Source organism: Chiroxiphia lanceolata, chromosome 5 (genome assembly GCF_009829145.1).
Source record: "Chiroxiphia lanceolata isolate bChiLan1 chromosome 5, bChiLan1.pri, whole genome shotgun sequence".
Lineage (NCBI taxonomy): Eukaryota > Metazoa > Chordata > Aves > Passeriformes > Pipridae > Chiroxiphia > Chiroxiphia lanceolata.
Genome location: NC_045641.1, coordinates 34,602,109 through 34,622,663, shown reverse-complemented (window position 1 = coordinate 34,622,663; position 20,555 = coordinate 34,602,109). Strand labels below are relative to the sequence as shown.

The 20,555-nt window shown below is 42.3% G+C and overlaps 1 protein-coding gene across 2 annotated transcripts in view; it reads right to left on the bottom strand.

Annotated features, from left to right (window-relative positions):
* The window catches only part of HMGA2 (high mobility group AT-hook 2), a 110,923-nt gene that overhangs the window by 19,487 nt on the left and 70,881 nt on the right, over positions 1–20,555 (bottom strand). For both annotated transcript variants that reach the window (XM_032689378.1, XM_032689377.1), the window contains one exon: positions 3,009–3,041. In XM_032689378.1, the coding sequence (XP_032545269.1) occupies positions 3,009–3,041 (33 nt within the window). The remainder of the gene's footprint in view (positions 1–3,008; positions 3,042–20,555) is intronic.

Below are 20,555 nucleotides of genomic sequence, written 5' to 3'. Positions count from 1 at the left end.
GGACAGCAGATATCCATAAAGAGATTTAGAGCATGGCAGAGCCCTGCATGATGCTTAAAATCTGGGAAATGGTTATAGGAACAGAGCTGTTTTTCATAAAATGAGAATTTTATCTGGTCCTACTGCTTCTGTATTTTAAAAAATTACACAAGCCCAAGAGATATAGATGCTAGCAGCAATAACAAGAGTAATGGTGATGTACACTAACGCTCATGGAAATCTTTGAGAATACACCTACAATTTAAAGCATATGAGAGCACTTGGGATGAATCCTGATCAAGAGTTTCTGCCACTTGTACCAAGGGAGGCTTACCATCACACAGCAGTTCTTGACTGTAACCTCTTACAGTCTCCAATGATGAAGACAGGATACATTCCTAACTTAATCCAGACTGCCACATGGTAAAGCCATCTGGGAGGATATTTTGAAGGAAACAGATGGAAAAGGAAGAGGTTGCTCTGAATGTAGTATAAGATTTACATTATCCTCCATGAACTTCCATGTAGTCCCCATGTTTACACAATTTATCACTATTTCCTCAGACAGCTCAGATTAGGAAGCCTGCATTAGCTCATGTTCTTATTGTTAATTCTCAGTCTGAACCTTCCTTCTTTAAAGGGAAATTCAGTAGTATAAAAAGAAATCAGAGAAAGGCAACAAGACTTGAGTGAAACCCAGCAGCATGAAGTTCCTGATCGTCTCAGGAATTACACTGTTTTACCTCTCCTTCTTTCAGCCTGAGGACGACACTGTCATGGGCATTTGCTCACAATAATAATTTTTGTTCTCTGCCATGCACCTACACCAGCAAAGCTGCAATTCTGTATTACCATAAGAATGGGAGCAGGATCTATTGATACCAGGAAGGATTAAAGACATGTCAATGATTTCACTGACCATCCTTCAGGCCAAGGATTAAAAAAAAATAAATGTTCTCTGTGTAAAGACATGGCTTACAAATAATTTAAAAAGTGTTATTTCACTACTCCGTTGTGACAACTGGAGAGTTGTAAACAGCCTTCTCTCTCTTTTCATGTATTCTTCTGTGCCTCCTTGTTTTCTGCACAAACACTTCCATTATTAATGGGAATGTCAAAGGACTTTCTTTTCTCTCTCTCTCTTTCTGTCTCTGACCACAGAGATGCTGCCAAGGCACTGCTGCAGGAGCGGTGGCATCCTGGTTGAAACATGCTACAGCATCCCCACCAGAATCAGTGCTTCAACAGAGGGACAGGAAAATTCATACAGGGAACACCAGTGCTTTGGTTCAAGTGCCTACGTCACTTTGCCACCAATTAAATCTGTCATTACTTTGTTCTCCTACCAGATGACAGTCCAGGTCCCCTCTTTGTCCTCCTACACCCCAGCCCAGCCTCAGTCTCTGGCATTTCTTACTGCCTTGCACTCAGGCTTGCACGATTATTGTTCAAACAAAACTTGCAGGAGTAAGTGCCCAGGGATCTTGCAGACCTGGTGGCACCACACAGGCCATTGGCAGCAATGGTTTCTGCCAGGCTAGGCTTCAGGCAGAGCCACCAACTCTAGATCCCTTCTTCCTGCTGATCCCAGTGATATGTACTAGGAGAAAAGGCAACACAGCCTCCTGGGAGTCTTTGCCTCCTGTATTTGGCCTCCTCTGCACAGCAGGGTTTAAGCCTCCGAGTCTCTCAGGTGCCACAGAGGAGATAGCTGGCTTTGTGCACTGGCAGATTTACTATCATGTTGAAAGGGAACAGCCTGATTGCAGCCATAACATTTGAAGGATATAAGCGAGACCAGGGAGGGGAAATATCTTTTATTAGAACAACTTGTTGTGTTTTGAATTGTGTGGTATAGTCAGAAGGTTATACACAGTAAGTCCCTTGGAACTTACACTGTGTTTCTTGCATAAGCTGGCCCAATAAAAGACACTACCTGTCCTTGCAAAACTGACCTTACTTGAAAGTACTACTAGATTCACTCTGTATGTTATGTCCACCATTCAGAGACACTAACCTGTGCATGGATTCGCACTGCTGAGACTGTCTTGATTTCTTTTGCAGAAATCTGATTCCTGCACATGCTTTGGAGAATTACATCATTTTACCCCTTCAACTTACGGTTAGGATGCTTTCTGTTTCTTATGTAACAGATCCTAATTCAGATTACAGTGGATATTACAACAATATACACTGTACAATAATGTATTAAAACCATAAGGTGGAAAAGTGAAAGTATTATTCCCTTCTGAAAGCAGACCTCTTTCCAGAAAAGCTATGGACCCCTTATGCTCCTGACTCAGCAATCATCCATCTGCATGGAGATACAGTAGCACAGCCCATGGACTCTGGAGACCCAAGGATGGACTTGCTCTTATACCCACAGGCTTTTCTGCTGGTGCACATGTAACAGAGTGCTAGAGTTAAGTTCTTGGGGTTTTTAACACAGGGCAGACTGGGACAAGAAAATGAAGATGATTGTAATTGCAGTGTTTGACTGGTTTCACCTTGTGGCTTGCATCTGTCCAGAGTGTTAAAGAATAATACCATCCAATAAAAAAAAATCAAATGTGTTAGTCTTTATGACGGATCCAGTCTAGTTACCAAGTTCAGTCTATTTTATTTTGTGGATTTAGGGAATCTTTAGACCCATGGGGAGACTGGTTTTATGCATATGCCCCTCCTTGCTGTAATGCAGTCCCCAGCTACCTATGTTCAGGATACACAGAGATATCTATCACATGCTGGACTCACACCATGGAGGTGTGCACATGTGTCTGCATTACCATTGCAAGGTGAGACATGCAGAAAGAGGACAATTCTAAGCAAGCACCATCCACTGCTTCCCCTTCTCTTTCCCAAGGGCCATCACGTGAATTGCTCTGATGGTTGTGCCTAGCGAGCCAACAGCTTTCCCCCAGCTCATACGATTGATGTATTTCCCTTCTTTCTTTACAGTAAAGGAGACCAGCTGAAATACTAAAAAGCTATTTCACTTAGTGTAAAGAATTAAAATTAGCTTTTCTTACCTGACCAGGCTTCTTTTGAACCACTTGTTGAGGCTGAAAAGTAAAACAAAAGCACAGTGAGAAACAAAATTCCCTGAGAGCGCTTAACCGTGATTTCACAAATGATAGGAAAAATGTTTTCAGCAATAGAAATAAAACACAGGCAAAGCCCACATACAGAAATGGAGAGATGTACATGCCCAGCTCTCACACCCAGCCTCTCCTACACCTATCTTGCTCTGAAGTAGTTCAGATTACCGTGGAAAAAGAGGAGTATGTTAAGTTTGTATCATTAAAACCAAAGTGAAGTCTAATTTAGCGTGTTACATCTTTCAGTTCTTCTATGGTACTGCTAGATTTCCTTTGCTGTATTAACTTACCAGACCATGGGAGTGGTCTGATTTTATAACTGTATTTTTTTGTCTACACTGATGCTGTTCTCTCTTGCAACACTCTCTCAGCCATGAGTGGAGTGTCCTGCTGTGGGGAAGCCTCCCTCTTGGTCATGAGTACAGCTAGGGCACAGCTTGGACAGAGAGGTGAAGGACACATAGCCCCATTCCTGAGCCATGGCTTTCCACATGACCAAAGCCATCCCTGCCAAAACCAGGAGGTTGGGGTGGGCAGTGATTCCAGCCCTTGGAAGCTCTGGTTTCAGACCTTCAGCTGCATGAAGGTGATGCTCATGTGCTGACCCTCATGAGCCTACTGATGTGATTTTGGGGATGCCCATCCTCAGGCAGGTTGGTGTATCCACCTGCCTATGCAGGACCTGGTGCCTCAGTGGTTCCTCAGCAAGTCTCCCTCCTGGCTACTCCTACCCAGGACTGGGAAACATGGTCCTCACACGAGTCAAGAGACCCACCAAGGTGCCAGTGTGCTTCATCCCCATCTGGGGGAGGAGGAGTACCAATTAAGGAACAAATACAGACATGCTTAAAATCCACCACCACTACCCACATGATGTGATGATGCTTGTGGGTGCTAGGAGCAGCATGGAACAATAAAACCACAGATGAAGGATGAAATCCTGACACAGAAAGAACAAAAGAGCTTTTCTTACTTCAGAGGGGCAAAGCTCCTGCCTACCCCCCTTCCCTGCACTGTTTTCAAAGTCTATGAATCACACCCAATGATTTTCTTTCTGCCCTTCCTTCCCGCTTTATCCTAATCCCAGCCACAATCTCAGTGCCTTGCTTGGGCAGAAGCCAATATGCTGTCCCTCTGCATGGCCAAAAACCTAATTTTCATGACAGTGTAGTAGGAAATAACTGGAATATTTCCGAATAAGCAGTTTAATGTAACTGGTCTTTCAGAGCAATATTTCAGTGGGAAGGATCAATGAAAATGTAAATTAAATGTAACTGATTTAATTCAGACTGCCCATCTCAAGCGTCCCATTTTAACAAGAGATGCTCTGTTTATTTTCAGTCTTTTTCTAACTCAGCAGAATCCTAGTGCTGTTATATTTTTGTATCTGTGCCTCAGGCTCCAAATTCTGTTCTCAAATAAATATGAGAAAAAAAATTACGTGACGGCTGGGTCTGTCTTTAAACTTCAGGCTGGACCCTTTTTTTTCCATTAAACTCCCTTGCAATGAAGCGAGTATTATCAAGGCACACGTTTTATTGATGGCTTCTCCAGGTGGACTGCAAGCCCTGAACTCGATGGACGTTTGCTGCCCTTGGGCTAAGGAATTATTTGTTTCAAAGGAATCTCTCATAATTAAGGAACTTACTGAGCTCTTCTGTAATCTGCCACTAGTGCTTTTCCACCTTATTTTCTTTTTTTTTGCCTGCTGATTACACCTGTACATGTGTTTACTCCCAAACCACATGAAATCCACAGACATTTTTAGAGGCTGACTGTGTTCTCCTACTCAGAAATCCCCATATATTTTTGGCCATGCACTCTACATTCATGTGACTCTCACACACTGTGGCTCAATGAAATCTTCTGAAAGAGCTGCCAACTCACCAAATTTTCCATGAATTAGGTCCTGTCCTGACACTTCAGTGAGAGGAAAGACAATGTCTGAAACAAGGCCAGCTCTGGCTTTATGCCTAGTATGTGTCACAGTAATTCTACCAGCTGCCCTTCTATACAGCAGTTCATACTTTTCAGACCACCAAAAAGCCCCTTGAATACTTTCAGTGATAGCTGGGGCTTGAGCTGCCAGCATGTTTTTCCAGCCTCTGGCACCCAGTGGCTCTGGACTGGACCTAGAAAGGTTTTTGTGTGTGTGTGTTTGTTTTGTTTTGTTATTTTTGTGAATGGCTTCCACAGGGGACTCCGACTCCAGCACAGTCCTATTCAGCCATTCATAAAAAGCAGAGGGAAAATATTGTACTTTGCCCAGTTGGAAACTGTCTCTTATACTGATCAAGGCTTGCAAGTATCTTAGTCATTCAAGACCTTTGCTATCATACTGCTCGTTGGCAGTGCTTGCTAACTACCAGCTAGGTTTCCACTGGATTTGGGATCTGGAGTTCAGTGTGTGATATGCTTTCTCCCTTAAATGGAAGCAGCTCAGCTATGCAAGCTCAGAAGCAGGGCTTAGTCCCTCAGCTGGTATTAGTGGCACACACCACTGACACGATAGGAGCCATGCCCACTCATGTCACATTGAGGGCTATGGCTTGTGGCAGCTGAATCACTGCAAAGGCCAGTTTTCAGGGGCATTGCTTTTCCTGCTTCAGCCTGGCTGTGTGGGAGAGCTAGCTGGACAAATAAATCCAGAAAGGTCCAGTCCTGTGAGGACTGCATGCTTACTTAGGTCACCATGCCCAGAAGAACTGAGGTGTAGAGGAGTAACAAGAAATTTCAAAAGCACCTCTCCCATTTCTTTAACTGTTGTGGATGTGATGCCTTTGGAACCTTTCTGACACACTAGAGATACTAATGCCTCAACTCACTAAACTTTGTGTTCACTGAGTTATCTTTCTGGAGCTTCAAAAGAAACATCTCTGATTTACAAGCATGTTGCAACTGCATGTTCAACTAACTGGAAAGAAAGAGAATCTGCCTTGGTTATTGAGAAGACTGGAACCATAAAATACCCACGGACAAGAGACTTTAAAGAGGTGCTCTGGAGGAAAATAAAGTTGTACACAAGACACGAGAGCTCTGAACTATTCTGTATTCTCCCCGCCAGGAGCCTGCAGAGTAACATGGCAGAATTTCTACTCTCTCAGAGGCTCTCTCATTAATGTCAGTGATGCTAAGTAAGGAGAGGTTCATGCAACACAGCACTTTCACATTTCATTTTTATCCTAGGTTTGAAAAACAACTGTCATACACTGCATGTATATCAGCTGAAGTTCCATACACTTGAAAGCAAACTTCAGGGTTTTTTACAAAGTCAACATTAAGTATGTACATGAGACATAAAGAACAAGTGACGGTGTTGGAAAAATCCTATGGCCAGGTCTTCAAATATCCATCATGCAAGAACAAATCCAAAGTACAGAAGTATTTCTTTTGCCAGGTTTTAAATATTAAGTATGTGAGCTAAGGCAAAAGATAACAATTTAGAACTTAAGGCTAATACTCCTAACTTTGAACAGAAAAAAACCCACAAAACACCTGAAAAGGAATGTATAGGAAGTTCTTGATTGTTTTATCTTTGCTGTAAGTTTTGGATGTTCAAAGTCCAACTGTCTATCTTCTAGAAGACACTTCTTCTACTCCTCCTTTGTCACCACATCCCTCATTTTTTTTTTTATTTTCAAATTCTGTTACTTTACTCTTTGTCACTATCTTAGATGCATCCTTACAGCCTATACCATCACTGGTCAAACAATTTCCTTGCCTTCTATATGAGAAAATGTATATCATGTGATATATTAATATTCTTCTTGTACCAGCGGCCAAAAGTTGTATCAAATTCAATTTGTCACACTTCTCATTCACTGGAGTCCTCTTATCCTGTGACTTTTCATAATATTAGAAAGCTAAGGAAGGAAAAGGGTAGGATATGGGTAAGTCTATTTCAACTACTACGAGTAATGTTGGAACATATTTTTAATGATCAGAGATAAAAGCACTGGTTTGAATGCAAATCGTCTTCTGACTGCTGTGCCTGAAGCTCCAAGGGCAAGCTGCACACTCACGTGCTCCTAGATTTTGTATTTGTGTCTTCCTTTTCAAACTGAGTATTATGAAAATGTCTGACTGATGCTTCTTGACAACAGTGATTCTCTGTTTTTTTCCAACAGCCTGACACAGACATGACATTTCCATGAAGGTAGCTCTGCTGGTGAGACTAAGTGACCATGGTGTAAACTACTATTCAGTTAAGATGACATTTATAGTGCTGACAGCTCAGAGATCATTAAAATAATTTCACAGGTCACTCAAACACTTGTAGTTCTAGATTAAAAGATGAGTAAAACCATATTTAGTCTTTTTGTCTACACATCTTTGAAAAATCAGCAAGTTCATATTATATCTGTTGAAACCAATATAATCCAAAATAAATCATGTCTTACAAGCAGTTCCATATGAGAGCAGAGTAACTACCATTTTGCCCTACAGCTTTAGTTTGTTTGAGTCTAGCCTTTTTCTCCCTCTTCCATCAGAGTGATACAGCCCTGGGACCAAGGGCCCACACAGCCCACCAGAGAACCCTTGCCTTCAAGCAAATCCACTTGCAGCTTCTTGATCATCAGCAGGAATCTACCCCAGATTGCATGGGATGATGTGCCTGCCATTTGCTCCTCAGGTCAAGGTATGCTCATGGCTTGCTTTAGAAATTATCTCCCTTTTGAGGAAGTAGCAGAAATGCTTCTTTATCCCATCAATGGTGATGGGGGAAGTCCACTCTGCCCAAATAGGACTAGCTTGTGTTTTGGAAGCACGGGTCATGAATTCTCCTGCCTCTGTCACATGTTTGCAGTCAACTGGCAACTGTGATGTCTGTGTATGCACGCTGCTGTGGGTCATTAGAATCTAACAGCAAAACCATCTGGCCCTTAGAGTTCAAAGGATATTTCACAGTTCTCTGTGCAGTCCCATAAATGAGGCTAATAGCAATCTGTGGAGAATTCTGGCAAAATCTATGGAACTATTCTTTATTTCCTATCCTACTTGGCAATCCTCTGAGTTTTGAATACCAAATACAATGTCAGGTCATTAAAATATATTTACTGGCTTTTAAACTGACCTTCCTTGACTGATGTTGGAAAAGCCTGCAGCATGTCAGGAGTTGCACCAATTAGCTGATAGCAAAGAGTATTTCTATTCCATTCGTTGAGGAGAGCAGAAAGCATGAGAGTTTTTCAAGTACACAAAGTGAGTTTTAATAGTCATTTGACTGGTAACAAAATTTTATATTTTAATTGGCAAATTCAAAACACGCTACTTCAAATAACTCTTTTGGTAGTCTGAAAATTCAGGCAAAGGCACACATATCCAGTTAGGTATGCATATATCCAATGAAAGTCAAGCAGCTGATTTCATCAGGGTTAGGATTTCATACATTTTGTTTACAGAAACCTACCCTCACTACAAATCGTCTGTGAATTGCTACATTTGCAATGGTTTTATGTTCTGAGAGGAATAAAACAGTGAAAAGAATTTATTAAAGAATCAAATTCTGTTTTCTTTTATGCTCATATAATCCATTACTTTTCAGTTGCTTTGACCCAACCTTCCTCCCACCATTACAGATCTTCATAAGTACAAATTTAATGATTAGAAGGGGAAGGGAAAACCCATCATTTCTATTCATCTGCTAGCTAAACTGTTAGTTCAAGCACAACAATATTCTGTTGAGCTTATCAAGGATATAATCAAAACTCAAAGCACAGTAGCTGTCAGTTCAGTGCTCTTGATAGATTTTTATTAATTGTTATGATGTTTCAGCCAGTATTGGTTACATTTCTATAAAATATTTAGGGTAATGGAGCTTATGAAATAGCCATTTAATAAGCCTTGTATCTGTGGTTCAATACTACTAGCAAAGTTTAAATTGGTGTACTGAGCTAAAATCAATACATTCTGTCAGCAGGAGGATCCGCTGTTGCTGACTGCTCGTGCTCAGAGTCACCTCTGCATTATTGGGTTCCCCTGTTTCTTCATTATCACCCATCATGTACCTGATAAGCTTTCCTGATGCATTTGGCTTAAGTTTAGTTTGGCATCCTGTGCATTTTCTGCTAAAATATTATGAAACATTTTCTGTCTTTCAGAGTAATTCTAGTACGTAGTTCAGCATTGAGGGTTTTTTAGATATACACATAAGGAAACATGAGCTGGCTCTTTTGTCTGGCAAACGTCATATGTGTCTGTCTATTTATAACTCCTTACATATAGTCTGTCGACTATTGAGAAAGCCAAAGGGGAGTTTTCAGTTATTCTTAGCTATAGTGTAAAGAAAAAGCCCTACATTTTAGTAGACAGAAATAAATTATAAGTTATTCGCAAAGAAACCAAGCCCTCATTATTCAGGGATACAGTGATCAGAAACTACTTAGCTTTATACCTTGCAGACCTCTCCAGACAAATAACTATTGTGCTATTTATCTCCAGACTATCTTGTCTGTTTGGATACAGCAACTCCTGTGTTCACCGTGCATTTCTCTTGGCCCATGTGGAAATGATTTTTGGTCACGACTAAACAGGCTAGATTTGAATTGATGACCTAGAGGTGGAAAGCACTGTATCACATTACCATCTGGTTCCAACTTTCGTTTTAGAGTCTTCTCTCCTTGATCAGGCACCTCCTGCCATATGGACTGAAAACCCAGGGCAGTTCCTGCTGCAGAGGCCATTCTCAACAGAAGCACTGATGGCTGCATGGAGCTGATCAGAGCTGCAGAACTGTCATCAGTGGAATCATCTCTGGACCTGACTGCCAGAAGCTCTGGAATCCCCCTGACCTTTGCACTGGTCTCCAGTAAGGTAGTAGAGTAAATGGCACACTAAAGTTCCAAACAAGCCAATCTGCTGCAAAATCTGCTGCTGTTTGGAAAGTGAACTCTGAACTTCAGTGATTTTGCTCAAAATGTAACTATTGTCAGGTAACATTCGTCTTTCTGATCTCCTATGTTCATTCTTCACCTCATTTTAAGGTCACAAAAACCTTCACTCATTTGGTAACAGTGTCCTTAGTAATTTAGAAATTCAAAAACATGCACATCCCATTTTCCACAAGGAAGGCTTATATACAAGTAATCAGCTTCATTTCCAGGCCTATGAAAGCTTCTGCCAACAACTGGCCCAAGCTTAGAGGCAGGAATGGACAAAGAACTGAAGTGGTAGTGATGGAAAACAAGGAGTAAACTGCTCCTCTGGGCAACACTGGGACTACAGCAGTGTCCCAGCAGTATCAGGCGGCAACTCTAACCCTAACCTTCTCCATCTCCGCCACAGTGCTGCTGCAATGGCCATGCCACAGCCCAGACCTGCACTTTTTCATAAGAGCTCCTGAAGGAGGATACTGGTGCGAATACAGTACGCACTTCCCTTGGCCCTTAGGCACCTTCATCACCCTGGAAAGGCACCCATTTGAGCTACCTTGAAGGTAGTGAGATTCAAGCTAAGGAGTCTGTGTCCTCCCTTGGGTAGTTCCCAGTGGCAGCCTGTGGCATGTTTCTTCAGTTCAGTTGCATGCTACAAGAGCTGCAGCCTCCAGAGATGTGCACTTCATGTTTCAGCGAGGCACATCTCAAACACAGGAGGACAGCATCAGAGTGGGCACTAGGTAAGGCAGGTGCAGGAGACTGTGATCTGCATAGAAAAACCTTCAGACTTCACGAATAGGAGAAAACAATCCAGTTCAGGACCTCAGCCTGGCTTGCATACATACCACCTTCCCTCCTACTGCATGGAGCCATGTCTTCCAGACAGCCTAGAAGAAGGAGCCCTGGGTTGTGCTACTTCCTTAACAACATCTGTTATGTGGCAGAGGACAAGATGACGAAGGAAAGAATGCTCCCAGCTGCATGGCGCAGAAAACTGTAGGGCAGTGCTTGACACTGTCTGTGTTCAGGCACTATTCAGCTCACTGAGCACAGGCACAGCTCTAGACATTGTTAGGAAGAGCTATCTGTCCCCTCATCTGCACAAACTGGGGTAAGGATACAAGGGATATCGGCAGCCTTTTGGCACAGTCATTTCTACTCCTTCAGGGATATAAATAAAGCACCTTGTACAGAGCTTATGTGGTCAGCCCCAAGGGCGGTCCTAAACTCCTGCAGGAGTTCCTCTTCCCATCCAACCCATTGCCTCCGTGACCCCCCGTTGCCCTGTGAGGGCTGGGCAGGGTTTTTCTCCAAAGAAAAGGCACACAGCGAAGGAAGGCCAATCAACTGTGCCTGGCTGATTTTCTGCAGCTGAGGATCTGGCCTGAGGCACTTCTCTTGAACTTCTTTGTCTGAGCAGATCCATTGGTAGCCACATGGCTGGCTGAGGATGTTTTTCTATGTCTGGGATATACAGATGTCTGATTTCTGTCTCTCTATTGAATAGATTTGATAATTATTACTGCCTCCAGGACACTGATGCTGCTAAGATTGTCTGTCCAACCAGAGACTGCTGATATTCTGGCATAGTTTCACAAAGAAGTCAGTGTCCAAAACAGAAATACATTTTCCACGTACTTGAAATATACCAGGGGCTTGGTGATGAGTTGTTGTAATTAATCCACTTCCTGGTTTGATATATTTTGGGATCATTCTGGTGTGTGGCATGTTAAATACTGAGCTCAGTTCATACTCTTATTTTTTAAATGGAAATTACATTCATTATGTTCAAAGGCTTGACTTCTAGGCCCTCCCTGAAAAGCAGAAAAACCCGCCACCACCGCATTGCATTTCTGGTGTGATTTTACTCTTAACAGCAATTTCACCACATGAATCATTATGAAATCCATGCAACATAGTAATATATTTTAAACGACAGTGGCAAACCCATTTTCTCTTTTATCTAGCTAGAACCCATTTAATAAAAGATCGCAAAGTCAACATCTACAATATCCTATTGTCAGCCTCTCAACAGCATCAGAAATATGAATAGTGTCTGAGTACACATGCTTCCCCTGGTTTGAGAGTGAAAAAAGGGGGAAGAGAGGGAGCAAGAAAGAGATTCTGTTCTTGATAATCCTGGTGTAATTTTGAAGTTGTTCTATTTATGTCCCTGGACAGACTCTGAATTTAGCCCAATCTAGCAGAGAAGAATGTGACCATAATTTTACAGGACAATTACCTGACTGTCTAGCCATAGTTACTTAATACCCTTTTGGAAGCTACATATGACCTAAAGATCCTACTTGTTGTTTGGATCTAACAATGTGAACATCAAAGGTTATGTGTGTAAGGTATGCATGCAAATCTCCTGCAGATTTTTCATAACAGTATTGAAACTCGATACCAGATCAAGAATGCAGCGCCTGGAGCACCTTACTACAGCCCCGCTCCCTGGTACAGCTTAAAGTGGTTTCCTTGCTCACAGAGATCCATCGGCCTCTTGGAAAGTAGCCGGCTTTTAAATGTTAGGGTTGCTAGGCAGGGCTTGTGAAGATTTTACCAAATGCAGGTTACTTCAGAGAATAGGACTGATGGATATTTCATCTCACTTCCTGAAAACTCTTCCATATTTTGTTGCTTCTGTTGCTGAAGTGACAAAACCTGATTTTTCATGCTGCAAAAAAACCCCAGCTAAATCCTGTCCTTGGCTAAATTCTGCCCTTGGTTCCAGTTCCAGAGTCTACTCTGGTAGAGGTAAGTGCTTCCATCTCCCAATTAGTTACATTTTATTGTGCTTGGAACCTCGGTGGCTTGCGACATGCCAAAAATATACCAGTTGGTAGTATCTGTGGCTAGGTGGTCATGGCAGAAGAGGTGAAAGCAGCTTGCTGGATGAAGAAGGAGGAGGAGAGCCGGTCTCCAAATGGCGCTGTAGTTGGCACAGAGAGGCATACCTTTTCTGGGAATTAGGTAACCTGGGTAGACAGAAACTTGATTCACAGCTGAACACAATGTGCCTCGGTGAGATCAGCACCAGACTGCTTAACAGCAGCTGCATGATCATTTTAGCATTGGCAGCAATGTGGCCAAGGATACTCTGCTACTTTAGATATTAACAGGTAAGGGTGATGGTGCGGAGCAAGGTCTTTCTGCTGGTAGTGGCTCCCAGGAACCTAAACGTCCCCACATTCTATGGTCATGACTGCCTAATCTCAAGCAAGGCTTTCTCTTGAGATGGGAGCCTTAAGAGTGTGCCTTGAGGCAAGCCCCACGGACACCACAGGTTGCTGTGAGCCCACTGCTCTCCCAGGCAAACCCCGTGGCCAACAAGGAGGCCACCAGTGAAGGAAGGACAGCATTTGGAGGAGGGGTGGGGAAACAACTTGGGTCAGTGTGTGTACACCTAGGTGCTTCGGAAATCTTAAGCTAGTAGGGAACAATGCCAGGAAGTTTTGGTTGGGTCGCACAGTGGGAAAGATCCAAAGGGAGAGGATGGAGGAATGAAAGTGGCAAGGAGAGATGGAAGGCAAGAAGGGGACCAAATTCACAGCACCTCCCCTGCTTACGCACAAATGGGAACAAGGTCTCTACACTACCCATTATGTGGAACAGAAATACATTGTTCATATTTCTTTTCATCCACCAAAGCACACAAGATGGCTGTATTGTGGCCATACTTTTTGTATGAAAAGTTTAGATATAAATATCAGATAACTAAAAGCAATCACAATATTTAAATATGTAATCTTATATCTGAATATCCTTTCCGTCTCTGCAGATCCTAAAGTGATTTGCACACTTGAAGTGACATGGGAACCTTTTAAAGGGATATGTTTCACTCTGCCCTGCAATGCAGCCATTTCTGGGATGAGGGTTGACAGCAGCTTTAACAGCACAAGACAATGTTACACAGAGTTGGGGCATGAGGTGAAGAATAGCGTATCCAGTGTACGTGGCAGGGGAGGAAGGATGTAATTATCCAGACTTGAATTTAGCTAGTACACCAGGCTCAAAACCCCAACTCTTTTGAGAAGTGCCATGGGAACTCTGATGACCACAAGTGGTCAAGGCCTTGATTTTACATCTCATCTGACAAGCAACACCTCCAACAAAAACTTTCTTGAGTACCATGAAAAGGTATTTTTCCTAAGTGAATCAGAAATAAAAGGGAATCTCAGCACAGCAGCCAGGTGTCCTTGGAGGTATTTACTTTGTTTCTCAGTTAGCCTATATAATCTGATAGCCATGGGCACTTGAAGAAAACAAATCTTAGACGTTCTAAAGGGTGAGCCAATAGATTATATGTCTTCCAGCTATAAAGTTATATATATGTAGGAATATGCTGCAATGCCTGCTCACAAGCAATTTAAAATCAGTTATCAGTCTTTGCTTTAGGTAGGTGTTGGTTTTGAATGCACTTGAGGAAACAGTATTATGTACATAAGAAAATGTTAGATGGATTTCACTCAGTGTAGACCAGTAAACCTAACAGTTTGCCTCCTTTATAGGAAATCAGAAACAAAATTGTGAGTTTTGACTGACAGCAACAGATTGTCCTATTTTCAAAGAAAAATCTAGTTAGCAGAAACACAGGCATGTTTGTTCCTGACCACATTGGAAGCTTGAGTGAGCATTTGTCTGCTTTGTTGGACACATACAAATATTATTTAACTCGTTACCCAGCTATTTTTTTATTTAATAATACTAATGCTATGAATTATTAAGTATTATGTGCTTATGCCCTCAAAAGCAATTGAACTTAATGTTTAACATTTTCTCCTATTTCCTTTCTGCTGCTGCCTTTTCTGTAAAAGGAGTGTTTCTGCTTTTAGCCAGATTCATTGCCTACAGCATTAGAAAAAACCCCAGCAACAAACATACAAAATCCAAGCCTTCTCTTGCTTGTTACTTTACTCAGTTTACTATGCTCTCATTGTTTTACTTTAATCGATGGAGCTTGATATCATAATAATTTTCCTTAGTCAGTTCATAATATCAATTCTCCTGTAGGTGAGAAACAATACCTCAGGAAATAGCACCTGCTATTCAGGAATATCGCAGGAAATTTACATTTCCACTTTGTAAAGTGTTATTATTTTGGACTGACAACATTTATTTCATTATTCCAAAATATTTGGGTCCCTGAAAGCATGAGAGAGAAAGAAATGGGTGTCCTAGCTGGTCTCTCACTAGCTTTTCATGGTCATTAGCAATCAAGAGTGAGAAGACAAAACAACTCACTGCTGAAAGATGTGTGCCTCACAGGCAGCTCTCCCTGTTACCCCCACAGGAGTATGGGAGTGACTCAGCTGTTTCATCAGTCTACTCCTGCTTGGCCAGCCTTCCTTTGCAGCAGGGCTGATGTCTGAGTGCATCCTTTCTTGCTAGGCAAACAGCACTGAAGAATGAGGTGGTGGATGCGGCCAGAGGATTTATTTCCCTGAAGAAATACAGGATGCTTGAGCATGGTTTCTGCAGGCACTTGGATGTCTTCCATCTACCCTTTTATTCATTGAGTGTGAGAATGCAGTATTTTGGGACCATGGGTAGCGGAAGGAAAGCTGCCCCCACCTAGATGCTTGCAAGCCTTGCCACGTTCACAACAGCTGTAGCAAACAGCCCCAAAATAAAGGTCAGCCTTTCAGCATTTTTTCCCCCGCAGGGGCATTTTGAGGTGACCACCAACACAAACTCTAGCAATTTTACTGCCTTAGCATTCTCAGCACAGCCCTGAGGTTGGGCAGGAAGGAGGAAACCTGTGAGAAGGAAGCTGCAATCCTGCACATTTCTGATCCATTTTCTATACCACAAGGAGTCCATTCAGCTTTAGCACCCTTCTTCCCACCACTTCAAACTTATCTTTGTCTGTTTTGTTTTCTCCTTCCAAGCTTACATTGGTGGGGAAGAGTCATGCCCTGCAGTGCATAGCAGAGTACCTGCTTTGAGGAGCTGCAGCTGGGGCAGTGAGCGGTGAGGCTGCATGTTACATCCCCTTATGCTCGTGTCAGGAAACATGTGCAGCTTGAAATAACGGGGGGAGAGGGTTGTCCACAACAGCCCATTGTTTCTCCCAAGGAGACCACCCTGCCACCCAGAAACATACCAAATGGTGAGCATGAGGCAACTGGACCGAAGGCAGAAATATTTCTAAAAATGGCTTTATTTGTGGAGGTCTGTTGATCTCACTCCACGGCTCAGGAGGAAGCGTGACTGTGGGAACGTTCTTGCACAGTTTGCCTCTTCTCAGCTGAGAGAACACATCCCAGAGAATTCACTGCTGGGAGGAATGCCTTGAAGCAATTTTTTGTATGATGGTGTTTCAAGACATGTCACTATTTCAAGCTGCAGCACTGGAGACTGCTAATGGAGGGCACTGAGTATTACTGGTTGGTTTAAAGGGAACTTTCTTTTTGGCTGGCTGCATGAATGAGGTGCAGCATAGGAGTGCACTCATCACCAGCTTCCCTGAATTAACTGTCCAGTCCCATGCACACCAGGGAGCTGCGCTGCCATGGCCAGCACAAAGCCATCCTGCTGCCAGGGAGCTCCGTGTTACACAGTGCCAAGGGTAATGTAGATTCTTCTGTCATGGCGCAGGGACAAGACTGAAAGCTGCTGCTATGCCAGCAAGTCTAAGATGCAGATGTGGTACTGGCACAAGCAGATCCAAAGCTATCCAAACTTGTATGAGCTTAGTTTGCTTCTCCTGCCCAAGAAGAAACGCAAAGAGGTATAAAGTCACCATTCCCTTTTCCAGATAAAAGGACTCTAACAAACCAGGGAGTCCTGCCCAGGCACATAGATTCAGCAGTCAGTGTTGACAGCAAGGTCTTTCTGGCAGAAGAGAGCTGAGAGCTGGCATTGACTCAGAGGTTGCTTGCACAAGGGCTGTCTTTTAAAACATCATAGTGATAAAATTATGACTGTGTTGAGAGATGCTCATAAAATGCTGAGTCATTTCTTAATTAAGGAAGATGTCACTGAACTTCCAAGAAGGCTTGAGTAGGTTGCTCCCCTCCACGCTGTGCTGAACTCAGAAATATCAATCTAGGTGACACTTTGGATGACCAGGGCTGCCAGTCAGAAAGTTTGAATGGTGAGGAACACCTCTCAACAGGAAGAATCAGTGATGAAGATTTGGAAATAACCCTTGCAATTACAATTAGCTGTTTGGTACCCTCTTTTGCCTGGAAGCTTTTGTGCTACTAAAAAGTTATCTAGGAGAGATGGCAAGAAATGACTGCAAACCAGTCAACGGTCACCTTTCAAGGTTTATTTAAAAGTCAAGATGAGGAGAAATGCCAATGTTTAACATTTAAACAGAAAAATGTTTAATTTTAAAACATTTTATGATTGCTAAATCAATATTAATACAGAATATAAACCATTTTACAGCCTCCACACAGGACTCTGTTGTTGCTCCCTTCCCAAGTAGTCTGTTTTTTGGACAGATGAGCAGTACCAGTGGAAGGTTCAGAAATGCTGGTCCTAACATATAACTCCAGAGAGAGATCTGATACCCTTTCTCAGACAAACTGCCCAACGAGTTCAGTGAGAGTTCTGCCTGAGTAAAAATACCAGGTTTTGGCCCATTACCTTCAAATGGATAGAACAGTTTATTTGTGGTTTGAGGTACTTCCTCCTGTCTGAACTTTCAGTTTTCCAGACTGAGCCAAAGAGGTACAAAGGAGGTTTCCCACGATCCCCCAGGTTGTATGTGCACTCCAAAGTGATCCCAAATTATTCTCTTGACTTTTAGGACTTGTGTTTGTAGCTGCGACTGCTGCATTCACTGAGCAGAAGCTGTGGGTAGAGATGGGACGTCTTGACAATGAGCTGAGTTGAAAAATAATCTTTCTCCAATGCTAGCCTCCAAAGACAAAAATTTTTTTTTAACATTCTTTAGCCTTTATTCCCTCTGCAAACTACACATGTTAAACTACAAATGTTAAAAGGCTCTTACAACCTACAGATGAAAACCAGGACAGGACAGGGCAGGAAAGCAAGATTAGAAACAACAGCCTATGGCCATGCTTCCACCATTTATTTCTGTGACTTTGCTGCACCAAGACCATCCAAAAAACAGTCAGTGAATATTCACAAGCAAACCTCACGTGAGTCCACCAGGTCTTCCTAACATTACACAGCTGCCACACTGTCCATTCACAGAATCACAGAGTATTCTGAGTTGGAAGGGACCTCACAAGGATCATCAAGTCCAACTCTTAAGTGAGTGGCCCATACAGGGGATTGAAACCATGACCTTGGTGTTATTAGCGCCAAGTTTTAATCAACTGAGCTAATCTCAAACTCAACTCCTTACACATTTGAACTTCATTCATTCATTCATTCATTTGAGAGAAGATTCTGCAGTTCCCCTCTGGGTCCCTCAAGCCCATTTCCATTCTAGAGAGCACCCCCATGCTGAGGGCTGCAAAGCAGTCCCCAGCTCCCCTCCTTGGTCTCCCCTTGGTCCTTGGGAGGGGAACACGGAGAGGAAGTGGCTCTGACATGTATTTTACTGATAGTTTAAAGCTTATGGTCTGAATGCTCTGAATGCCATGGAAGATTACTGTCACATGTCCTAACCCATTGCCTATCTGTTGACATAGTATCACCTTTCATAAAATGCTGGATACCATTTTTCCGTCAGCACTGCTCCAAACACAGGAATTACAGGCAGGACACAAATCCAAATAAGCCTTATATGCTAAATAAAATAAATAACAATCAGCCCCTTAAACATTTCCCTTTTAAAGGAATTTTCCTTATTTTAGATCAAACAGTTCTCCTTGGGATCCATGCTAATTTGTACTTTCCAGTGTCATAAATAACTAACACAAAGCAAGAAAAATACTGATTCAAAATCAGCCAGATTTATATTTTTAAATTCTAAAATATATGTTCATGTCAGGCTTTGTACATTGGCACAATTTCTGAATGAATGCAAACAAAGCAAGATCCGCTTAAATGCATCCGACCCCCTAATGCATACTTCGCATAGCTCCAGGTCACTGGACCCAGACCAATTTACACCAGTTCAACAGTTAGCCTGCAAGGTTCACATGAGTGTGGTATCTCTGTGAGTATCTTCTTCCTCCCCTCTGCCTCAAACTTGTGAATGGGTTTATGTCATGCATCTTGGTACACCTCTGAACTATTTGGATTCCATTCAGGTCTTGGACAGTTCAGTCAAGCTGGAAAATCCACATGCACCTCTGCTACCTCCCCTTGCTCTATACGTACCCCCACAGATACTTCCCCAGACTGAAGGAGAAACAACATCACCTTTTCATAGGAAAACTCATTACTGATACGCTAGTTTGGCATGGACTCTAAAATGTTACATTTTGGGGTTTTCTATGAAGAAAATATCTTCTGAAATGAGCAAGTACTTTCAGTTCAAAATTTTTCATCTGAAACACAATTTTCTGATAATATTTCAACATAAGTTTTATACTCTGCTGTAACAGAGCACCTCTGTGTGCTTCTACTCCTGAAACCCATATCATTCTCAATCCCTACAAATTTTGGCTTTCAATACGGCCTGCAGGTCCATGGATTCCGTTCACTGACTTTGACTCGAGTGCCCTGCTTTTATTTTCTCATTACCTAAGCAAAGAGGAGGTTAGTACATATTAAACTATCGAATTTGTCTGCTCACAAATAGTCTGGGCACCAGTACATTGCTGCACTCCCAGGGTTTAGACCATGTCGACTCTGCAGCCCCCAAATGGCCTAGAGAGTGGTCTGTGGGGGCTGTATGAGGTGTCTGTGGGGGCATCATCTTGCTTGTAGGTCATTTATTTACATCGAATTATCAAAAGTAGCAAAAGAAACTAAAGGAGAATGAAGAGCAATTAAAAACTGAATTAGTGGCATTTGACATCTACATCCTTATTTTTCAAGGCATCTGACAAGTATTGAAGGCCCATAAGCCACACTGAATCTTCCTTGCAGGCCTCCTTTGTTAATAACTGTCTATAAAGTCATGCATCCTCTTCAAATCAACAGAAACTACCAATGCGAGACCAGATTCCCTCTTCACTTGACCAGATTACATTCCTTTAAACCTAAAATATCACTGCTGACTACGTAAGACCTCAGCCTCCTTAGTACTAAAGCTGACTTTGACGAAAAGATTAAACAAAAATTAGCAGTTCCTGTAAAACAAAATATTTGGATATTACACAGAATTAAAAATCAAGCCTTGGTTTGCTTCCTGCCAATTGGACATGCTAGACTGAACATCCTTTTTAAATTCCACAGGTAATAAACTTGCACTAAATGAGGCTGGTCTCAGCACAAGTCTGTACTGATGCCAGGCCCAGTAATCTCTTTCATCTGTGCTGCTTTGCAAGCATTAAGGCTGCAAGGCATAGGGGTTCATGAAAAGACCTGCTTTATAGGTTCACTGATAACTTGATAGAGCTGATAATGCAATTATTGCTTGCTGGGAGCTGATAAAGTTAAAGAGATTTTTGTAGTAGTGGCAGAGTAATGCCAGAAATGAGCAGGAAAAACAAGGCCAGTACAACTCACAGGATGTGAACTTCTGCTTCCTAGATGAGTAAATAAAACAAATCCTTCTCCAAAGGAT